The sequence below is a fragment of the Chiloscyllium plagiosum genome, unplaced genomic scaffold (genome assembly GCF_037043375.1).
Source record: "Chiloscyllium plagiosum isolate Xiang-an unplaced genomic scaffold, Cpla_swu_hap1 HiC_scaffold_17, whole genome shotgun sequence".
Classification (NCBI taxonomy): domain Eukaryota; kingdom Metazoa; phylum Chordata; class Chondrichthyes; order Orectolobiformes; family Hemiscylliidae; genus Chiloscyllium; species Chiloscyllium plagiosum.
Genome location: NW_028270155.1, coordinates 58,922,308 through 58,947,157, shown reverse-complemented (window position 1 = coordinate 58,947,157; position 24,850 = coordinate 58,922,308). Strand labels below are relative to the sequence as shown.

At 41.1% G+C, this 24,850-nt stretch overlaps 1 protein-coding gene across 1 annotated transcript in view; it reads right to left on the bottom strand.

Moving 5' to 3' along the window:
* psme3ip1 (proteasome activator subunit 3 interacting protein 1) overlaps positions 1-24,204 on the bottom strand; it is a 73,121-nt gene extending 48,917 nt beyond the window's left edge. The window contains exons 1-2 of the mRNA XM_043707145.2: positions 24,096-24,204; positions 23,793-23,921 (exon numbers count right to left, since the gene is read on the bottom strand). Coding sequence (XP_043563080.2) covers positions 23,793-23,907 — 115 coding nt within the window. The 5' untranslated portion in view covers positions 23,908-23,921; positions 24,096-24,204. The remainder of the gene's footprint in view (positions 1-23,792; positions 23,922-24,095) is intronic.
* Positions 24,205-24,850: the final 646 nt, after the last annotated feature.

Sequence of the window (24,850 nt, the reverse complement as noted above, 5' to 3'; positions counted from 1 at the left end):
GGATTGCAGTATATGCAGTAATGGCGGCAGCGTCCTGGCCATCCTGGTGATTGGATGTGGCAGCGCCAGCAATGACATGGTACCTTCCAGCATTTGGGGGCAGCAGTGGCAGCAAACTCCCTCTTGCAATCGGAGGCAGCAACAGCAACAATAACGCAGCTCCTCTCAGCAATCAATATGAGACTCACAGGCTGACCAAAACTTTAGGCCGTGGCTAGGCCCAGGTGTCTGCATTGGTGGCTGAGTGTTCCAAACACTTGTATTAAGATAATACTTTAGAATTTGAGATGTGGATGTTTTCTTACCTTTTGACACTTTTTTAAGAAAAAATTTCTTATATTCTGGTTTTGTGAGCAAGATGACTGAGGAGTGACATTATAGAGGTTTATAAAATCATGAGGGGCATGGATAGGGTAAATGAACAATGCCTTTTCCTTGGGGTGGGGAGAATCCAGAACTAGGTTTCAGGTGAGAGGGAAAAGACTTAAAAAGAACCTAAGGGGTAACTTTTTCATGCAGAGGGTGGTACATGTATGGAATGAGCTGCCAGAGGAAATGGCGGAGGCTGGTACAACATTTAAAAGGCATCTGGATGGGAATATGAACAGGAAGGGTTTAAAAGGGATATGGTTCAAATGCTGGCAAATGGGACTAGATTAATTTAGGATATCTGATCGGCGTGGACGAGTTGGACCAAAAGGTCTGTTTCTGTGCTGTACATCTCTATGATTCTACGACTCTGGAGAATGTACACTTTTTCACTGTCCTCATGTTTCCCTATACTTAAGTGTACATGAGAACACAATCTAATTCTGATACGTTTGGAAAATGTCCTTCCTAGCTCTTCCTCCACAGGAAGGTTTTGCTAAAACCATTCAAGACGCTAGTTAGACCACAGCTGGAAAACTGAGTTTTCTAAGAAAGGTATACTGGCATTGGAGGCAGTCCAGAGAAGATTCACTAAGCTGATACTGGATACGCAGGGACTGTGTTATGGGGTGATATTAAGCGGGTTGTGCCTGTACTCATTGATGTTTAGAAGAATGACATGCAACCTTATTGAAACAACAAGATTCTTAGGGTCTTTGACAGAGTAGAACAGAAAGGTTGTTTCCCCTTGTGGGAGAGTCTAGCCCCAGAGGGCATAATCTTAGAATAGGGATTCGCCCATATAAGACGGAGGTGAGAAGGAATTTCTTCTCTCAGAGGGTAGTCAATCTCAGAATTCTTTACCGTAGAGAGCTGTTATGGCTGGATTGTTAAAATAGACCAAAATAGACACATTTTTAAATCAGTAAGCGAATCAAGGATTATGGGAAAAGGCAGGAAAATTGAACTGAGGATTAACAGATCAACCATGATCTCACCAAATGGGCACAGCAGACTTAACAGCTAAATGGCCTACTTATGCACATACAGCCTATAGTCTTATACAGAGCGGTGGGGCCTCAAGTCATCTCTTTTCACTAATCTGGTAGACTTTACTGCCTGCTCTCAGATCTGACCACCTTGTCTCACAGCTGAACAGTTTTGTATGCACAGTGCAACACAACTGGTTACAATGCATACAATGGCTACAGTAAATGTATGCAACATACAGGAACACAAATGATGCTCAAAGATTTAACTTCGCATTACGTATTAGAGATTTTTTTTTTAAACCACTTGTTTGCAAACTCTACTTGATTAAAAAATTGCAAAAATACATTACACCCCGAAGTATCTTAGCACAGGTTGCATAGCAATTGATAAAACGTACAAGTAAAAATAATGTTGAGTCTGTCATGAATATTTCTCAGATTCAGCAGGGCTGAGTACACCTGTCAATGATTTCCTATGTGTAAAATTCATCTGAAAATCTGTTTGGATAAATGAGGGAAAAAAATACTTGTTGAGCTATTTCTTCCTCCACCATTAGTCTGATACAACAAATAGAACGGAAGAGATATGCAAGTAAATTACATCTACTCTCCACAGTGAAAGATTATGGAACCATTCACACTTCAATCTTTGAAGAGATACCACTATTCTAAAACCTACAGAATGCACCTGAATAGAACAGTACAGTTTGTATATCCATTAAGCATATTCACTTAGCAGGCAATAACAAAACAATGCTCTCCTGAACTGAGCCACATACTACTTACTTTTAACTGGTTATATTCAATATTTCAAATCAACCTCCTATCAGAATGAACAGCCAACTGAACATTCCAAAATCTTTATTTAACAACATAACCCAGCATTTAGTGCTTATATTACAAATTGATACAGAATGTGCCTCCTTCCAGCGTAAGCAATGTCTTGAGAGAGGTTATTAAAAATAGCTGGAAATTGTCCCGAGATCAATGATTCATGCTCTAATAAACAGGTTAGATAAGTTAACTCTACAAGACCAAACAGTTTTCTGAAGTACAAACTATTTTTGACAGCAGATTAACAAAAAAAAACAGGAATATACACAGCTTAGGGGAAGTCGTGGTAATGTTGCTGGACTAGTAAATCAAAACCTGAGCTTATGTAGTTTGAAACCCAACATCAACAGCTAGCGAGAAAAGGTTTTATTAGTTAGTTCTGCTTGGCAACCTTTAATGGTAATTTTTATTGCTTATTTAAATTATGAATTTATTGCTTTGGATGTTTTTTCACTAAAATTCAAATTTTCCAATGTGTAAAATCATAACTTGCTGATAGTTGCTCACTGCCCCAGCAACTACCCCAAAAATGACAGGAAAATTAATATTACTCTCTCCTCATGCAAAAAGGATGGACAACCCTAATGCACAAAGAACAGGCAAGTTGTTCCCGTGTCTTGAATAATATTTATCCTTCAACAAGCATGTGTAAAACTGATTATCTATTCATTTATCTTATTGTTATTTTGGTGACTTGCAAAATTGTTTTCCACGTTATCCTTTGTAACAATAGCCAACTATAGTTCACTATCTGTGAAGCATCTTAGGATGTTGTAAGGTTGTGGCCAATACTATATTAATTATCTTTATTTGTACACAGTTAAAAATAGAGTCTCAAGTACAAACATATTGCATGGTTTAATCAAGGTCCTTTTAACCTTTACTTCTTAGAATATTTCCAATGTTTCTGGGCTAATTACAAAAAGGTAACCTGGATAAAATGAAAGAGACAGGTGACACAAAAACTTGGTACAAAACAGAAAACAGGTCACCTCTTCAACATATTGGTTAAGCAATGGTGCATATGTAGTAACCTGCTGTAAAAAGAACAGTTGATAAACACCCATGAAAATGTGTGAGATTAAAGAATTATCAAATGCAGCTTATCAAATATGTTGGCTTCTGCAAAGTCACCACTTTTATGGAAGAGAGATCGTTCTATCCAATCTCAACGAAATACTTACCTAAGGTAACACAATTTACCTAAGATTTTTAAGGAATTGCCTGATCATGGGCATGCTTTTGATCAGACTGCAAGTTCCAAAACTGGATCCAACCATGCCACTGATTATTCATTGGTCAGTAACTGCTTGTTTACATGTAAAAGCTATAAAAGCACAAACAATCTTGCTAAATGTTAAAAGAAATGGAAAGATAGTTATTATTGTGTTGTGGGAGGACACAGCAAATTTCACATAGACATTACGTTCAACTGCTCAACTCAATTTACTGGAAGCTGCACTATAAATAAATGTGCAGCATGAGAAACTTTGGATAAACATCCCCCTCACCAAAAGGAATTGCATCACTGAAATCCCATCAACTTTCTTGTGTATGGTATTTTGTAACCAAGCATTTTGCTGAACAAGTAAGGGATATCAAATGGGTTTGGCTTGCTGTGTTAATGTAGTGCCATATGATGACAATGTTGTGGACTTGTTAAACATTACAGCAAAATAGAGGTTTACTGAATTTGGAATGGAAAAGCTTTAATAAGATGGTATTTAAAAAACACCTTTTGGACAACAGTATTTCCTGTCTTCACTGGCTGAGAATTCTACAACACATAACTCACCTTCTCATTTCCCAAATCCTGCCCCCTATCTACAAGGCACAACTCAGGTCTGTAATAGAATCTTCTTCACTTAGCTGAGTGAATGGAGCTCCAAAAACACATAAGTTTGACACCATCCAAAACAAAGCAGCCTGTTTGATCATCACTCCATTCTTCACCATAAATGTTTGCTCTCTCTTTATCACGGACATAGTGGCAGCAGTGTGCACCTTTACAAGATGTAGGGCAGCAACACACCAGTGCTCCTTCAATTGTACCTTCAAACCAGTGAGTTCCACCCTTGAGATGAACAAAAGCAGGAGATACATGAAAAACTATCATCTGCAAATTCCCACTCCAGTCCTGCACCATCCTGGAACTACATTGTCTTTCCTTCAATAATCACTGAGTGGAAGCCCTAATAGCATTACAGGTTAGGGTTAGGGAACCAACACAATGGTTCTAAACAATTGTTCGCCACTGTCTTCTCAACAGCAATTAGGAATGGGCAATAACTTCTGGCACTGACAATGTTCGCAATCTGAGAATCAAGTCAAAAAACTTCAGTTACAGATATAATAGGTCCATGATGTTCTATATCACCTTCTCAATAAGATCGCACCAGAAATTTGTGGACTACAAACAGACAGGTTCAAAGCTCGACTCTCTCAGCATCTCAAGGCAATACATCTTGTATGCCGCAGGAGATTAAAAAAATGAAAAGTGCTGGAGAATCTCAACAGGTCTGACAGCACCTGTGGAGAGAAAAGCAGAATTAATGCTTCAAGTCTAATATGACTTCTTCAGAACGAAATGGAACTGGCAAATTGTTGTTTTTACATTGTTGACGGAGTGGGAGCAAATAGGACAGATGGTGAGAGTGTTCAAAGTAGAAGACAAAGGGTGTTAATGATGGTAAAGGAAAGATAAATATGTAAAACACGTGTAAATGTTAGCTGTGATAAGGAAAAATGCATCCATTCAAAACCAACAAGGCACAAACAAAAAGCAGGACAAATCCAAACTGGCCAGCTCCCATTCCATCAATCTGTTCCCGGTCATATGTAAAGTGGTGCAAGGGATCAAAGCTCTATCAAGGGGCACTTGCTATAATCAACTCAGCCACACTCAGTTGTGTTCTGCCAGGGCTATCCGGCCTGTAGCCTTAGTGCAAACACATTCAAGAAAAGATCTGAATTCCAAAGGCAAGGTGGAAGTGACAATCTTCAAGTCGATGCAACATTTGAAAGTGTGGCATTAAGGAGCCCTAGCAAAACTGAAACCAATGAAAATTGCTTCATTTATTAGCTGATGTCATACCTAGCACAAATGAAGATTATTGTCATTATTGGAAGCTAATCACATGGATCAGGACATTGCTGAGGGAGCTCCTCAGGGTAGATCACAAGGTTCAGGTATATTCAAATGTTCAAGAAAGCTTATACAATGACCTTCCCTCCATCACAGGGTTATAATGGGTATTTCCACTGACAAATGCACAATATTCAGATACTAAAGTAGTCCATACCTCTGAAAAACAAGATCTACACAATTTTCAGACTTTGTTTTTTAAGTGGCAAAGAAGAGTCATGCCACATCAGCATCAGGTAACAAGTACTGTCATCAACAGAGAATTAACCTCTCTCCTTTACATTCAATAACATTACCACTGCTGAAATTCCATGATCAAAACCCTGGGCACTTATCGTTAACCAGAAATTGAACTAGATGAGCCACATTAATACTGTTGCTGGAAAAGCCAGTCCAGAGTCCTCTGTCTACAAGTCACAAGGCAGGAGTGTGTTGGAATAGTTCTCACCTGTTTCCATGAATCTAGCTCCAACAAAACTCAAGTAGTCCACATCATTCAGGACCAAGCAGTCCACACTCAATTGTCAAACCATCCACCACCTTAAAAATCCACTCCCTTCAACACCTACAGACAGTGCCAGTAGCATATACAGAGGAACCTCGATTATCCAAAGGACATGCGCGGGCAGTATTTTGCTCGGTTAATTGAATTCTGGAAAATCGAATGCCAGATAGCATAGTTTAGCCAAGCATCGGCACTTTGCGATCTTGCCAGATAATCCGATATTTGGATAATCGCGGTTCCTCTGTACTTTTATAAAATTTACACACCAGCAGTTCACTAAATCTCTTTCGACAGCACCTTCCAACCTGCGACCTTGTACTATACTAAAGAATAAAGTCAGCAAATGCTTGTGAACACGACCGCCTGCAGGCTCCCCTCCAGGCTACACAACATTCTGACTTGAAATTGTATAGTCATCCCTTCATTGTGGGTGTTAATCCCAAAACTGCCTTCCGAATAGCACTACAGGTTTACTCACGCCTTAGATTGCTCAACTTCAAGAAAGTGGTTCACCACTATCTTGTCAAGGGCAATTAGGAATTGGCACTAAATGCTGACTTGGCCAGTGATTCCCACATTTCTTGAAAGAATAAATCCCCTCCTTAATCAGTCACTTCGAATTTCAGCTAACTGACACAATCTGTTTTCCTCAACCTTGAACATGTTGTGGATAGCTGTTGGCCCTAAATAAACTCTTCACACTGTTCACTGCAGGTTCTCACTAAAGGTCACTGCACCACAATCATTGGCAAGAGAGATGAATTCTAGGACTGACTGTGCTCAGATCACACCATTCAGTTGACAGTTTAGATGGTTTTTGGGAACCTGAAGCACATTATGAAGTTAGATAGCAGGTTGAAGAGTTTAGTCTCCTCCAACCAAACTGCAGGCAAAGTGAAGAGTCCCAGTGCATACAGGCTGGGGACAGAGTGAGGGGGTCCCAGTGCAAAAACGTTGAAGTAAACGTAATGAACTTCTCTGAACTGTTCAAACAGTCAAATCAACCAATGGGAGATATTCAGGAAGTGTTTAGTTCAATTCTAACAAGCTAGGCAGGATAAATGCAGCAGGAACATTCCTGATGGCAGGGGCCTCTAGAACCAGGGGTTGCAGTCTGGGGTAGGACTGAGATGAAAACATTCTTTACCCAGACAGTGGGTAAACTGTGGAATTCCCTGCCATAGAAAGCTGTTGAGAATGTTTTCAAGGAGTTAGGTATAGTACTTAGGGCGAAAGGATTCAAAGGGTTTTTGGGGAAAGAGGGAAGAGGATACTGAGTTGGATGATCAGCCATGATTACACTGGAAAATAAGACTGGAAGGGCTGAATGACCAACTCCTGCTCCTATTTTCTATGTTTCTATTCTAAAGTACACCCTGCTAAGTTATGCTGTAACAAAAGTAGAAACCAGTCTCTTTGTTCAGAATTGGCCATATGTCATTGAAGTGTTCATCAATCCACCATCTGGAAAATTGCAAAAATTCATACAAAAAGATAGAGTACACTAACCAAGGTACAAAACTCAAACTTTCTATATTATGACTCTGGGCAAGCTATTGCAATGACTTTATATCAAACTATGAAGTTGAAGACTAATTGAGTGAAACGCCTGGGCCACATTATGGAAATATCAAATGGTTCCAAATATAGCCACAAAAAGAGGAAGAATTTTACAGTTTTTTTTTACTTGAACCTTCTAGTATGTGTCACATCAATATCCAGGAAAGTTACTTTTCCAAGTCAGTGAAGGTGATAAACTTGTGTCTTAAAGATAAACATATAAATGTACACAGCAGAGTCACAGATTTTTAAAAAAGTGGTCACTAACATCCAATACAGTAGCGCCTTGACATACGAACGACCCCGTTCACGAACACGATTGTGCGTAAAAGTTTGCTTCAACGTACGTACGAAATTCTAGGTACGAACGAAGGTACAAAGGCAAACAGCCCGTGTGCTACGCGCTTGTTGAACGCAAAAGTTCTCGGGCCCCGCGTGATCTCATTCAGTTCGTCTTTGGCGCGTGCGCTGTGAACAGCCATCCAAGCATTCTTACGCTATCCGAACAATGGGAAAAATTGATTCAGTTCGCAAACTTTTCGGTTCGCGAGCCGCGTCCCAGAACGGATTAAGTTCGTAAATCGAGGCGCTACTGTACTACAAAATTGAGGTTGCAACTCTTTCACTAGTTAGCAACATGAATTTTATACATTTGCTAAGCTCCCTAGGTGAGCTCCAAGGCATAATAGCTACAGCTCCCTAGATATTCACTCAATGCCCCTGTAATCTGCTGGATGCTGAAACAGGACTTATCAACAAATACGACTGATACATATGTACATCAACATGACAGATGTCTCCAGAAGCCGTCATTCACTCAATAGAGGGCTCCAGATGGACAATGTATGTGATCAACAGGATGGCAAAAGACAGGAGCCAATTAAACAGGGTTGCAACAAATAGACTTGTCCATCTGCAGTCAATTACTGCAATGACGGTAAAAGAATAATAGCATTGTACAACAAATGACAGCTACCACTACATACATTGCAGTTCAGGAAATGTATTTGCATTGCTTTGCCATGTTGATGACCTCATTAAATATCCAACCAATTCAACTTTTTCAATTTATGTACTGTAGCTACCAATTTTCTTACACTACCAGTATTGTGATTTTATAAATAAACAAAATAATTAAAGTGGATGCATGACTGCACTCTTGCTATTTGGCTAATGGAAAATAAAGTTTGTTTTCTCTCCTTTCTCTCCATTTCCTACAGCTACACAAATGTTTAAAAAAAAAGTCTAAATAATCAATCACAAGGGGTTTTTAAAAATAATTTCCAGGAATACGATTATATGAACTGCATCAAGTAGGCACAGTGTACATGAAGGACAAAATAAAAATGGCCTGCTTTTTGGTGTTCAAGTTAAAAAAAACTCTTACAAGTCACTGAAACGGAAAACATGAGTGTGTGTGTACGCGAAAAAGCAACATTGTTCAGAAGCCAAAAGGACATTTAATACCAAACCAAACCAATATAAATTATTCAACCAAATTAAACTACAGTGATCATTATTTGAGATATAATTCCACTTATAAATCAGAGAAGGTGAGTACACTTCACAACTACTGCTATTAGAAAAAGCATGCATAATAAGGCTCATCTGTCCTTTTATGTCATTGTAAAAGATCCCATGGCACAATTCAAAGATCAGAGCAGTTCCCCACATCATTTACTCCACCACTGGTTACAACTGATTATCTCATTGTTTTTGCTATTTGTGGGAGCTCACTGCGCACAAATTGTCTGTGGTGTACACAACAAGAGTGTCCATCATGCAATGTTCCTTCTAAGCTGCACGGCTGCATTCACTCACGTCAATAGGCACTTCTGCTTCTGGAGTTTGGAGGTGCACTCAGCAAAAAAATACTGAGAAAACATTGCTCATATGCTGAAAGTTCTGATGTCATGAAAGGAGTTATAGAAATGCTACAAAAACAAAGTTTTAAAAGCCTTTATTCAGTTATGATTTGTCGACAAAACCTGGAAATTCAGAAAAATCGGGATGGAAGGAACTGCAATATGCCTGGAAACTTACTTTATATATATGGTCTATTTTTTGTGCTGATTTTTCAAAATGTGTAAAATGTGATTTAAGAAAGCCTGGCACCATGGAGTTAGGGAAAGGAAAGAAAGATAAGAGTGGACTGAAGAGGGAGCTAGAAGAAAATAATTTTTAATATCTCCAAGTCCCTCTATCCTTAAGCCAGCCTTTTCAGTGACTTCGTCAGGCACAGGGTACAACTGAGAATCGATCCTATTGCTATGAGCTTGGAGTCACATATAGGCCAAGCCTTGTTAGCATATCAGATTTCCTTGCTTTAAAAGGATATCACTGAATCATGCAGTCATAAGAGTCAGACAGCACAGATATGTTTTTGCAAAAATAAAACAGTAGTTATGTGATCATTATTAGTAAAACAGGTTTATTTTCCTCTTTTAACTTCACAGTTTTTCTAACTTAGATTAGAAGGAAGGAAATTATGTAATTACTTAGTTAAACTATAATCCCCTTATAAATCCCCTCCTACACATGCAGTATATACAAACAATAAAATATAGGTTGTTTGGAGAGAGTAAAGTCTGGGGAGCAGTTCAATTGTTCTTGATCACAGAGTTGCTAAACCATTGAAAGGGCAGCTGTCATTGTCAATACAATTAAAATTGGGGTTGCTCAAGAGAGCAGAGTTGGAGGAATGCAGGTATCTCAAAAGATTGTGGAAATTGAGATTATAGAGAAACAGGAATGGGGCCACAGTCAGATTTGAAAAAAAAAGATTATTTTAAAATCAAAGCTTGTTTAACTGGAGCCAAGGTAGGCAACCAAGCATAGACTGAATTGAATCTGGTGCACATTAGGAAAGGCAGCAGAATTATGATTGACCTCAATATTAGACAGTCAACCATGGTTAGCCAAGAATAAGTTTGAATAGTCAAGCCTAGAGAGAACAAAGATATTTTCTGCTCCTTTGTGGTTAAGATTTATCTTCAATTCTTTTATGTTTTATTTACTTAACGTTGGAGAAGAAGCTGTGAAACATAACCGATTCGTTCACACAACTTCTTGTGACAGCATCCATCAGCCCACATCAACATTATAGCATTATTAACCACAGCTCTTCAGTTGCAATATATTGCAAACTGTCAAATACACATTTTTTTCCTGCATCCTACATAGTTTTAGTAACCCAGAAGAGTAGGGAACAGGGGCTACTATTTATCCTGGCACAGAATTAGAAAAACTGTATGAGACAATTACTCTTAAAACAGTGAACAGTCCATTTATAACTTTTGATGAATGTCATTACTGACATCATAAAAACATCATGGGTTCAAACCAATGATTTCTGAGAATGATGTTCTGTGAATGATAGCTGTTCACTTGCGAAGGCATGATTGTTACCTCCACCATAAACAACATAACCCACTTTCAAACAGCTCTCTTCTCAAACAACAAAGTTACTAGGTGTACAAAGCACAAGCAATGACATTACTCTTTCAGACATGACAGTACAGTGGTTACTGAACTAGTAATCTGGAATTCAAATCTCAAAGGGTAAATATATTGAGTTAGTTAACTAAATCTGAAATAAAAAAACCCGTGTCTGTAGGATTAAACTACTGAACCGTCTTAGAAACCTGTCTATTTTACTAATATCATTGAGGGAAGGAAACCAGCTGAGCTACATGATGCCAAACCCACAGCAGAGTAGTTGACTATAATTGCCCTGAGAAATGGCCAAATCAAGTTGTATTAAAGCAGATAAGAGAAAGCTATGATACAAGTAAAAGCAGATAGATGATTCAGACATGACAAATGTGCAGCTACTCTCAGTCAACCCTGCAATGTCCTCACTGATATCTGGGAATCTTGGCTAAAATTGGGAGAGCAGTTCAATAGACAAGTCAAACAGCAACCTGACAGTCATTTTCATAGAAGTAACATCTTTCAGCAACATCATTGTACCTGGGTTCCTTTCTCCATTTGAGCACTACTAGCAAACCCAGCAGATACTGCTAACTGCTGCATTCTTGAACCATCGCAGTCAGTGTCATGAAATTACACCCAAGATGTAAATGAAGTCAAGGGATTTGAACCAGAGACTGTGAACAACAGCCAGTTCCACGTCAAAATGTTGAGAGACTTACTGAGAGGAATTTGCAGGTGGTGTTTCCATGTATCTGTTGTCCCTGTTCTTCCAGTTATAGAGGTTATAGATTTGGAAACAGAGTCAGTAAGTTGCAGCAGTGGATCTTATAGATAGTATACACTGCAGCCATTGTGCACTGGTTGAGAAATTAGTGAATGATTAAGGTGATAGATGGGATGTTGATTAAGCAGGCTGCTTTGTCCTGGATGCTGTCAAACTCCAGTTTTGTTGGTATTGGACTGAACCAAGCAAGAGAAATAAATTCTTTCCTACTTCTGACATCTTTACCTTGTAAACAGTGGGCAGGGCTTGGGGACACAGGTGACTAAAATGATGCAGACTCCCAACTATGACCACTCTAGTAGCCAGAGTATTTATATGGCTGGTCCAGTTTAGTTTCTGGTCAATGGGAACCTCAAGAATGTTGATTGTGATTGATTCAGTGATAGTAATACCACTCAAAGGAGACGGAACTCTCTCATCTTGGGATGGTTTTGTGCCTGACATACTTCTGGTGTGAACGTAAACCTGCCACTTATCATCCCAAGCCTGAGAGTCATCCAGGTGAGGCATGACAACAGGAAAGACCCACCAGAGCGCTCAGCGTTATGGTGTACAGTAAGGAGGGAGAAGACTTAGAACTCCTTAAAATTCACTCTGGATATCAGTTTCATCACAACAGGTCAAACATGGGAAAAATAAACCTTCTTTTGAAAATTACCACCAGTTTCCCCCAGTTAGTGCCCATGATTAGGCAAGGTACGGACTTTTGGAATGAATAGCAGTCACCTGAATGAGGGTCAGGAATGGGAGTGTTGGTAGTGGAAAAGGACACTTAGAAGGTCAGTGTGTATAGGGCAGCAAATTCTTCCTACCTGGAGAAAAGCAACTGATCTGTCAGCAGCATATAGGAGCTTATTTCATAATTCTAGAAATGTTTCTTCAATTGCCCCCCACCCCCACCATTTCATAAATGCTGCCAGATCTGCTGAACATTTCCAGCATTTTCAGTGTTAATGAAAACGGAGCTGTTGGTTCCAGCAGATGATTGTCACTAACAGGCCAGAGAGAACTAGAATGCTTCGCCTGCTCCTTAAGCAAAACTTTAGCCTCACATCTGTCAAACACAGCTTCTCTTTATTGCTGTAATTGGCCAAATGCCCCAGCATCACCATCCCAATGGCCAAGCAGCTGAACTTCCACCCCAATCCACCATCATTCCCCTTCAGTGCCAGGCTCCAACAGTCTCCCAACCCAGGAATCTTTCCATCATTCTCTGCCAATTACTAGGCTTTGCCAAATGTTTGGTGGTGGACTTAGAGCACATTACTTAGAGTTTAGCACAGATCTTTCACACAACTGTAGCAATTTTGCAATCTTGGCTCACACAAGCATGGAAAGACCTCACGCCTTTGATCTCTCCTGATTACCATGGAGTGTCATCAGCCTTTCCCAGGTTCAGCCTCTTGCTGTTAGTCAGGTTGTCAATCTGGCTGGCTGCTAGTTGGGGGATGAAAGACAACAATATTGAAACTTTGCAGGAACATAGTGGCCCCGATCCCTCTTTGCAACAACTACCTGCCCATGAACATTGGAGCCAGTACGATGTCAGCTTTGTACTTAAAAATTCAGGAGTAACTCATGTGCTCCTCAGGGCATAGCTGGAAGCTAATACAAATCTGATTGACAGGGTAGCCACCAAACTTGGGGGTAATGCTGCATACATTAGTAAAAGAGGACTGATTGGTTTCACTTGCTGTTTGACTGCAACTTAAGAAAAACTGATGTTGCAAAGTAAATCACTAATAGTGCAGTTCAATTAGATGCCCAAACTGTAAATGCTTTTAAAATTATAAAATAAGAGGGACAGGAATGGTTGTTGGAGGTTCCTGGTTACAGATGTTTCAGTAGGATTAGGGAGGGTGGTAAAAAAGGAGGGGGGGTGGCGTTGCTAATTAGAAATGGTATAACGGCTGCAGAAAGGCAGTTCGAGGGGGATCTGCCTTTAGAGGTAGTATGGGTTGAAGTCAGAAATAGGAAAGGTGCAGTCACCTTGTTGGGTGTTTACTATAGACCCCCCAATAGCAGCAGAGATGTGGAGAAACAGATTGGGAAACAGATTTTGGAAAGGTGCAGAAGCCACAGGGTAGTAGTCATGGGCGATTTCAACTTCCCAAATATTGATTGGAAGCTCTTTAGATCAAGTAGATTGGATGGGGCGGTGTTTGTGCAGTGTGTCCAGGAAGCTTTTCTAACACAGTATGTAGATTGTCCGACCAGAGGGGAGGCCATTTTGGATTTGGTATTCGGTAATGAACCGGGACAAGTGATGGGCTTGTTAGTGGGTGAACATTTTGGTGATGGTGACCACAATTCTGTGACTTTCAACTTGGTTATGGAGAGAGATAGGTGCGTGCAACAGGGTAGGTTTTACAACTGGGGGAAGGGTAATTACGATGCTGTAAGACAGGATCTGAGGAGCATAAGTTGGGAGCATAGGCTGTCGGGGAAGGATGTCGTGGAAATGTGGAACTTTTTTCAAGGAACAGATACGACGTGTCCTTGATATGTATGTACCGGTCAGGCAGGAAAGAAATGGTCGTGTGAGGGAACCTTGGTTGACGAGGGAGGTTGAATGTCTTGTAAAGAGGAAGAAGGAGGCTTACATAAGGTTGAGGAAACAGGGTTCAGACAGAGCAGTGGAGGGATACAGGATAGCCAGAAGGGACCTGAAGAAAGGGATTAGGAGAGCCAAGAGAGGGCATGAAAAATCTCTGGCGGATAGGATCAAGGATAACCCAAAGGCATTTTATGCGTATGTGAGAAACATGAGAATGACAAGAACGAGGGTAGGTCCAATCAAGGACAGTAGTGGGAGACTGTGTATTGAGTCGGAAGAGATAGGAGAGGTCTTGAATTAGTACTTTTCTTCAGTATTTACGAATGAGAGGAACCGTATTGTTGAAGAGGAGAGTGTGAAACGGACTGGTAGGCTGGAGGAGATACATGTTAGGAAGGAAGATGTGTTGGACATTTTGAACAACTTGAGGATAGACAAGTCCCCCGGGCCTGATGGGATATGTGGGAAGCAAGAGAGGAAATTGCAGTACCGTTGGCAATGATCTTTTCATCTTCACTGTCAACAGGGGTGGCACCAGGGGACTGGAGAGTGGCGAATGTTGTGCCCCTGTTCAAAAAAGGGAATAGGGATAACCCCGGGAATTACAGGCCAGTTAGTCTTACTTCGGTGGTAGGTAAAGTAATGGAAAGGGTACTGAGGGATAGGATTTATGAGTATCTGGAAAGGCACTGCTTGATTAGGGACAGCCAGCACGGATTTGTGAAGGGTAGGTCTTGCCTTACAAGTCTGATTGAATTCTTTGAGGAGGTGACCAAGCATGTGGATGAGGGTAGAGCAGTGGATGTAGTATACATGGATTTTAGTAAGGCATTTAGATTAGATTAGATTAGATTAGATTAGATTAGATTAGATTACTTTACAGTGTGGAAACAGGCCCTTCGGCCCAACAAGTCCACACCGACCCGCCGAAGCGCACCCACCCAGACCCATTCCCCTACATTTACCCCATTCACCTAACACTACGGGCAATTTAGCATGGCCAATTCACCTGACCTGCACATTTTTGGACTGTGGGAGGAAACCGGAGCGCCCGGAGGAAACCCACGCAGACACGGGGAGAATGTGCAAACTCCACACAGTCAGTCACATGAGGCGGGAATTGAACCCGGGTCTCTGGCGCTGTGAAGCATAAGGTTCCCCATGGTAGGCTTATGCGGAAAGTCAGGAGGCATGGGATAGAGGGAAATTTGGCCAATTGGATAGAAAACTGGCTAACCGGTCGAAGTCAGAGAGTGGTGGTAGATGGCAAATATTCAGCCTGGAGCCCAGTTACAAATGGAGTTCCGCAGGGATCAGTGCTGGGTCCTCTGCTGTTCGTAATTTTTATTAATGACTTGGATGAGGGAGTCGAAGGGTGGGTCAGTAAATTTGCAGATGATACGAAGATTGGTGGAGTTGTGGATAGTGAGGAGGGCTCTTGTCGGCTGCAAAGGGACTTGGATATGATGCAGAGCTGGGCTGAGGAGTGGCAGATGGAGTTCAACCCTGCCAAGTGTGAGGTTGTCCATTTTGGAAAGACAAATAAGAATGCGGAATACAGGGTTAACGGTAGGGTTCTTAGTGAGGTGGAGGAACAGAGGGATCTTGGGGTCTATGTTCATAGGTCTTTGAAAGTTGCCACTCAGGTGGATAGAGTTTGCAAGAAGGCCTATGGTGTATTAGCGTTCATTAGCAGAGGGATTGAATTCAAGAGTCGTGAAGTGATGTTGCAACTGTACAGGACTTTGGTTAGGCCACATTTGGAGGACTGTGTGCAGTTCTGGTCGCCTCACTTTAGGAAAGATGTGGAAGCTTTGGAGAGGGTGCAGAGAAGATTTACCAGGATGTTGCCTGGAATGGAGAATAGGTCGTACGAGGATAGGTTGAGAGTGCTAGGCCTTTTCTCATTGGAACGGTGAAGGATGAGGGGTGACTTGATAGAGGTTTATAAGATGATCAGAGGAATAGATAGAGTAGACAGTCAGAAACTTTTTCCCCGGGTACAACAGAGTGTTACAAGGGGACATAAATTTAAGGTGAAGGGTGGAAGGTATAGGGGAGATGTCAGGGGTGGGTTCTTTACCCAGAGAGTGGTGGGGGCATGGAATGCGCTACCTGTGGGAGTGGTAGAGTCAGAATCTTTGGTGACCTTTAAGCGGCAATTGGATAGGTACATGGATGGGTGCTTAAGCTAGGACAAAATGTTCGGCACAACATCGTGGGCCGAAGGGCCTGTTCTGTGCTGTATTGTTCTATGTTCTAAGAGTCAAAAAGCATGTTAAAAGATGGTGAAATAAACCAAGCAACAATTTTGTAACAGGTTGCAATTTTTTAATCAATGTTCTTACATACTGGCCTAAACAATTCTATAAAAAAACAGTCAATCTGTGGAGAGTGGTTTATCTTATGTAACTGCTTTATTCATATTATGTAAGGTTGATTTAAATCTTAAAAAGATACCTAGTAGTCAAATATGTTTTTTTCAGGTCATATAGAAATATAGAAACTATAAATAAAATAGGTTTATAAAGCGAATTGTAAATCCATCTCAGTTCAAGTTTTGGATAATATTTAATAGCGCAAAATTTGCAATTGTAATGACGGTACGACTGTCGGTGTCAGCAATATTATCTTGTAAAACTGACTAACTTCCGGCACACTTGCTGTCAGTGACCGTCTGCATTTCCATGGGTTGCACTATTCCAGTCTTCACTAATGAAGTTAAAAATCACACAACACCAAGTTATAGTCCAACAGGTTTAATTGGAAGCACTAGCTTTCAGAGCGCCACCCACCTGATGAAGGAGCAGCACTCTGAAAGCTAATGCTTCCAATTAAACCTGTTGGAGTATAACCTGGTTTTGTGTGATTTTTAACTTTGTACACCCCAGTCCAACACCAGCACCTCCAAATCTTCACTAATGAAAGTAACATAGAATTCTTGGTATGACATGAATTTTCTTTTTTTTATACATTACTTCCTCTGCAAAAAACACTAGAAAATTCAACCCTGTTGAATAAAGAGTAACTTAAAACCAGGTACAAACTACAATCTAACAACTTTTCTGTCCTAAAAACTAAAGTTTAAGTCTGGAGTCACATTCCCCCCAACAGGATTTTAAAATTCCAGGATTTTTAGCATTATAAAGTACTTTAAGTTTGTTTATAATATCTCTGCTTCTTCCTTGGACGCTAATTTCCCAGTGTTGATTTCAACATCTGTAAATTAATTAACAAGTGAAGGATACTCAGCATTTGTCACTTTCTGATTTGCAGTCCATTCAATTTCTTAAATTGAGCAGTTGATCAACCTTCCTGATGGCTCCAGGGCCTGCAGGAACTTTGTTATTATAAAGTCAGTGGTAAATAGCATTTAGTGGTAAAATCCAGGCTCATTTCAAAATTCCAAAGCATCCACAAATAATTTTTAAACTTATGGCTATTAGTACAAGTTAAATAAATAATTCCCTATGAAGCCATTAATTTGTTATTAGTTTGATTACAATGCTGTCATGAGGCACAATAACTGGATCCAATTTTACCATCTGATTTAAGCTACATTTATATAGATACAGCTCCCCTAAAAGTAACTTCCTAATGATGATTGGGAGGAAATTTGTTTAAAAAAAGTCAAAAAGGGGTTAAAATATGGGTTTTCTCCGGATTTTGTCTTTTCCATCTGCAAACTGACTTGTACAAGGCTCGAACTTCTTCCTTCTTTGCCTGGTATATAGGCAAGTAGTAGATTTGGGGTTCCAGCTAAAATGACTGACATGTATCGATATAAAGCACTGGGTACTGGTAAAGTTAATGAAGCCTGACCCATGTGGCAATTTCTACCATGACACTTTGCAGCAGAGGGTAATTTTCAGTGAAACTGCCATGAAGTCAGTCAATCAATCATTTAGTACAGTGTGGTTAGATGGACAGCAACAACTTGGGCTGGGCAGGGGAAAGATGATGGTGCCTGCTCCTGAGGCCAATCACTCCAAGCCAGCCACATCCTCCTCTCGCTGTCCTTTTCTCTTGCTTCTTTTTTTTCTTTTCTTCATCTTTTGACATCATGGGAAAAGTGGAGCGGTGTCAGCTCCAGTTGTGGCAATACCCAAAGCAATGACTCCTGGGCACGGTAGGTCCGAAACGTGGACTTATTGACTCAGTGCGTCTTCGACTGCACTAATGGCAGCGCCCAGAGCAGGGGACTTGTGGACTCGGTGGGTCTTCAGCTGCATTGGTGGTGCCACCCAGAGCAGAGGACTCGTGGACTAGGTGGGTCTTCAGCTGCATTGGTGGTGCCGCCCAGAGCAGAGGACTCATGGACTCGGTGCATCTTCAGCGTCACTGGTGGCAGTGCTCAGAGCAGGCGACTTGTGGACTTGGTGCATCTTCAGCGTCACTGGTGGCAGTTCCCAGGCAGGGACCCGTGGAGTCGGTGCATCTTCAGCTGAATTGGTGGCAGCGCCCAGAGCAGGGGAGTCGTAGACTTGGTGGGTCTTCGGCTGCATTAGTGGCAGCACCTAGCGTGGGAATTTCTGGCTGCGGTAGGCCTGAAGCGTGGACTTGGCGGGTCATCACCTGTAGCAGGTCTTCAGCTGCGGAGGCGGTGATGCCCGGAGAATCCATTTTTGGTAGCAGCGGGTTGTCAGCAGCAGCGACTGGAGCGGGAACAACTTGTAGTGGCAACAGGTCACTGCAGTGGACGCGGTGCCTAGAGAGGGGATTCCTGGCAGCCCTGAAACCTTGAACTGTGGACTCTTGGCAGGGCCATTATTGCTGTACCTGGAGCAGGGACTCCTTGAGGTGCAGGACACCTTGCAGGAGCTGTGGAGCCGTGTTGGAAGACCCCTTGTACAGCAGATGAACTCTATTTAAGTGATTTGATAGAATCCCTACAATGTGGAAACAGGCCATTTGGCCCAACAGGGTCCACAGCAACCCTCCAAAGAGTATTCCACCCAGACCGATTCCCCTACCCTATTACTCTACATTTCCCCTAACTAATGCATCTACCTAACCTACACATCACTGAACACTACAGGCAATTTAGCATGGACAATTTACCAAACTTGCAGATCTGAACTGTGGGATGAAACCAGAGCACCCGGAGGAAACTCACGCAGACATGGGGAGAACGTGCAAACTCTACATAGACAGACAGACAGACAGTCACCTGAAGCTGGGATCAAACCCGATTCCTGAAGAAGGGCTTATGCCCGAAATGTCGATTCTCCTGCTCCTTGGATGCTGCCTGACCTGCTGCGCTTTTCCAGCAACACATTTTTCCGCTCTGATGCCCAGCATCTGCAGTCCTCACTTTCTCCCACCTTTTTAACTTATTTTTATAACTCAAAATGGTGATGCATTGTGGCAACAAAACACTTTACAATGTATCTTTCTCAATTATATGACAATAAATAACTCATTCAGTCAATGACAGCAAATGGATATTAACTTGCAATACCTGGCTCATATTTCATAGCTCTGGCATCTTCAAAGACTTGGAGGATAAAATTCAGGTAATTAGGTGCTGAAACCCTGTTTGAACATAAGAGGTGGGTTAAAGGGCAGGGACCTTTAGAAAGTCGAAAAGCTGGATTTTTGAGCATTTTCCAGAAAACTGTGAGGTCACCAGAATGCTTTATTGGGGAAAAAGGTTCTGAGCATACCATTTAGAGCTACACAGAAAAAATGGCATTATAATTGAAGATTGCTATCATTTTGTACAGTAGTGCTGGGGAAAATTAAAGATTAAGATCACAAGTATTTGCTTAAACTCTAAACCTTCAGAAGTTAAAATGGTAAAACTATCTCACCACGTTTTAAGTCATACCTTTCTTTAGTATTTAAAGGGCAACATAGTTAAATACTGAAAGTCAGCACAACTATTAAATAAATCTGTTAAAATTGTAGCGATGCAGTTTAAAAAAACATTTTATTTGTGATTTTAAAAAAAGGGATACAAATCCAAATTAACATGGAAGATGGTAAAAATGCAAAGCATCCAAAAATACACTTGAAAGAAGAGATTTGATGAAGAGACCCACTTGAAATGTGGGCTTTTTCATCTTCAATATTCATTTCAACTTTCACCTTGTGTATTTTGTTTCTAGTTAAGTTGGCTTTTTTCTCACCAGACACTGTACTCCATTCTTGGGTCAGGTGTTTTGTTGTGTTGCTTTGAATTATCACATTTTTCTGAAATGTTACATGAAGGACTCAATATATATAACGGCTATTATTACTGTGTCATGGCCAACTATTAGTTCCACCTGAAACTTATCTTAAAGATTCTGATTCAAATTTAGGTACATCAGAATACACACAGACTGCATAAAATCAACCAGTACTCTGCCTAGTCTGCAATTTAATGGCTGTTGTTTTTAAAGGAGGAAAAACATTTTCTTTAGTATGTTTGTATTACTGCACTGGTCAGAATACCCTTTCAGTTGGGTTCTAAGATCTTTTTAAAAATTAAATAAGGACTGTACTCAATATATAGTGAAATCAGCCCAATATATAGTGAAATCAGCCCAATATATAGTGAAATCAGCCCAATATATAGTGAAATCAGCCCAAGTACCTACCTGAGTTACTGCAGGGGTTCAGACAAAATTCATGTTCCATGCTGACTCCAAGGAGTGCCATGCCAATTTTGTTGAATATTTTAAAGTGGTTAACTGGATCACATTAAGGAGAAGGATCCAGGTTGACTTTATGATGAACAAATCATATGTTTGACAGCTCAACTTGGCATCACACATGACACCAAGGTTGTAAACAGCTCTGTTAGCCTGACTGGACAATGGAACTAGTGGCAACTGTACCCCTACTGCACTTGTATAATACATTTGTCATCTCCAAGCACTGGGGAACAGACCCAGTGGTGAAAACAATTAGCTTCAGTAAATAAGGATTACGTGAGTTGACTCGTTGCAATGTCCGAAGATAGACTTTTTACAAGAGTTCAAAATCTTTGGGTCTTTGAAATGCAGACTTTGTGTCAGAGAAAGATCATGACTAAGAACCCCCTCTACCTTCACAAACTCCAAAGAAATAATGCAAACAATTTCACCAGATATGGGTAACCTAAATCTAAAGACTAAAATGCATTCCCACTACATTTCAGTTTGAACTGCTTTGAGCCAAACAGAAAATATCTTGCAATGTCAGGAAGATTAGAAGAACTTTTGTGAGCAAGATCAGAAGACCATACAATGTGGATGCAGAACTAGGCCATTCAGCTCAACAGTTCTGCTCCACGATTCAAACATGGTTAACATGTTTCTCAATCACATTCTCCTGCCTTCTACCTGTAACCTTTGATCCCCTTAACAATCAAGAACTTATCAATCTTAAATATACTCGATGACTTGACCTCACAGCTCACTACGGCAATGAGTTATATAGCTTAACCACCCTCTGTCTGAAGAAATTCCTCTTCACCTCAGTTCTAAAGGGTTGCGCCTTCACCATGAAACTGTGTGCTCAGGTTCTAATCTCTCCTACTATTGGAAACATCTTCTCCATGTCCACTCTATCTAGGCTTCTCAGTATTCTGTAAGTTTCAATTATATCTGCCCTCATCCTTCTAAACTCCATCGAGTACAGGCCCCCAACTGCTCCTCACAGGATGAGTTCTTCACCCCTCGGGTCATTCTTGTAAACCTCCTCTGGATTCCCACCAAGACCAGCACGTCCTCTGTTAGATAAGAGGCCCACATGCGGTCTGGCCAGAGCCTTATACAGCTCAGCAGTACATCCCTTCCCTTGTATTCTAGCCCACTTGAAATTAATGCTAACATTGCATTTGCTTTGTAGCTGCCAACTGAACCTGCATGTTAGCAGAATTCTGAACTCGGACTCCCAAATCCCTGTGCATTGGGTTCAGTGGTTAGCACTGCTGTCTCACAGCACCAGGAACCCGGGTTCGATTCCAGCCTCGGGCAAGTGTCTGTGTGGAGCTTGCACATTCCCCCAGTGTCTGCGTGGGTTTCCTCCTGGTGCTCCGGTTTTCTACCACAATCCAAAAGATGTGCAGGTTAGGTGAATTGGCCATACTAAATTGCCCATAGTGTAGGTTATTAGATTAGATTAGATTCCCTACAGCGTGGAAACAGGCCCTTCAGCCCAACAAGTCCACACCGACCCTCCAAACAGTAACCCACCCAGACCCATTCCCCTACATTTACCCCTGCATCTGACACTACGGGCAATTTAGCATGGCCAATTGACCTAACCTGCACATCTTTGGACTGTGGGAGGAAACCGGAGCACCCAGAGGAAACCCACGCAGAAACAGGGAGATTTAGTCAGGCGTAAATACAGGTTATGGGAATGGGTCTGGGTGGGTTACTCTTCAAAGGGTCGGTGTGGACTTGTTGGGTCGAAGGGCCTGTTTCAAACTGTAGGGATTCTAAATTCTAAAAAGAAATTCATGTATCCGAAACCTTTCTCTTACTAAATAGTCTACTCCTCTATTCTTCTTACCAAAGTGCATAACCTCACACTTTCCCGCATACTAATTCATCTGTCACTTCTTTGGCCACTCTCCTAGCCTATCCAAGTCCTTCTGCAACCTCCCTGCTTCCTCAACACTACCTGCGTCCCCCTCCCCCCAACTTACCTTTGTCATCTGCAAATTTAGTAACAATGCCCTCACTATTTATAACGTAAATAGTTGTGGTCCCAACACTGACCTCTGTGTAACTCCATGGCTGCCATCCTGTAAAGATGCCTTCATCTCAATTTTCTGCTATCTGCCACTTAGCTAATCCTTTATCCTTGCCAGCACCTTTCCCCTAATATCATGGGCTCTCATCTTATTTAGCAGCCTCCTGTGCAACACCTTGTTAAAGGCATTCTGGAAATCCAAGTAGATCATATCCACTGGTTCTCCTTTGTCTAACTTGCTCATTACCTCCTCAAAGAATTCTAATGGATTTGTCATGCATGGCCCCCTGTCCCTTGACAAAACCGTGCTGTTTTATCATGCACTTTCAAGTATTCCACAATCTCATCCTTAATAATAATATCTTACAAATTACCAAGCTCAGGCTAAATGGACTATAGTTTCCTGTCTTCTACCTCACATCTTTCTTAAACAGAAGTTTTCATTAACCATTGTCCAGTCCTCTGGGAATTTTCCTGACTCCAGCGATTCCTGAAAGGTCACCACCAATGCCTCTCCAATTTCCTCAGCAATCTCCTTCAAAACCCAAGGCGTAGTTCATCTAGCCCAGGTGATTTACCCACCCTCAGATGTTTCAGATTACTGAGTATCTTTCCTTTAATGATGGCCACTGCACTACACTCACATTCACCAGTCTTTCAGCACACTTCCAACCTTTCCCTGTTAGGGACAAATCAATTTCATCCCTGAACTGCCAATGGGTTCCAAAGATTGCTACTTTGTTTCAGGAGCAGGTCCAGTGGATAGGAGCTCCTGATCCACCACAAAACCATGGAATTCCCACTTGTGGACCAAAGCAGAATGTTTCTCTCCTTCACTGAATACAAATATTTAAAAGGTCCTCCTAAAAGCTTACACCACAAACTCTGTTTAGTTTCCACAAGACTCAGTTCATAGCAATTGTTCAGACACAGTACTGTACCTTCCGGATCTTCAGGTTTCCGAACCTTTTCCCACTCTTCCTGTCTTCGTTTGCGTCTTTCATCTAATTCAGCTTCAGTTACAAATCGTCTTTTAATGAGGCTATCTTCATCCATGCTTCAAGGCGAGACTGTAATACACGAATTTGATGATTTTATCTACTATTGAGCAAGCTCAAGTTTTTTGCCAAAAACAGACACTTACATTTCAAGAAAAATTGAATAGTACATCATGCAAATACCAATACAGAATTGTGCTAATGCTCTTCTTTCTAAATTCCGACAAAGAATTCAAGATCAGTTACCTACTGGCTGCAAGTCTTCAAATTGTGCTTTCAGTGATGGACTACTTTCTCAGTGAATCTGACTGCTTTTTCTACTTTATGCATCAAGAACATAAAGGAGGATCTATAACATAGTGAAATGGAGTGGAGATGAAATGAGTAACAGTACAATGGTGCAAGGCAAAAGTAGTCAGAAATGACAAAAGATGTTTCAAGAAAAAGTCAGCAGAACTGTCACCAATAATTGCCTTCCAATAAAATGGGGCAGAGATTACATAATGAATTGTTGAGCCCAATGTCAAGCATCAAATCAAAAGCTGTATTGGTGTTCCTTGGACCAATGCTGAGTTTCATTACAACAGATGCAAGCTGAAGAGAGAGGTCAAAATGGGGTCAGGGTTGACAATTCAAATTAAGGAAATGCAGCATGTGGTTAAGTAAAGGAGTATAAAAGCCATGACTTTTCCACCTCTCTCTTCAGCTCCAAAGAGCCATATTGGTATTGTAACATTAACTCAGTTTCTACTCTCACAGGTGATGCCAGACTTGTTTTCATGAAAGGTGACCTTGCTCAGCTTCACCATTTTCTGATTTCCTTCCTGTTTGATCAGACACCTGTCACAATTCTGCATCTTTCCTCAGTATTTATCCCCGATTCCAGTCAATGTCACGTGGATTTCAATCAAATTCCCAACCAACATGTTTCAGATGCACCCATTGTTACAGATAGGTCCAAAATATTCAACATGCCTTGCTCCAGTGTGTTTTTTGTTGTT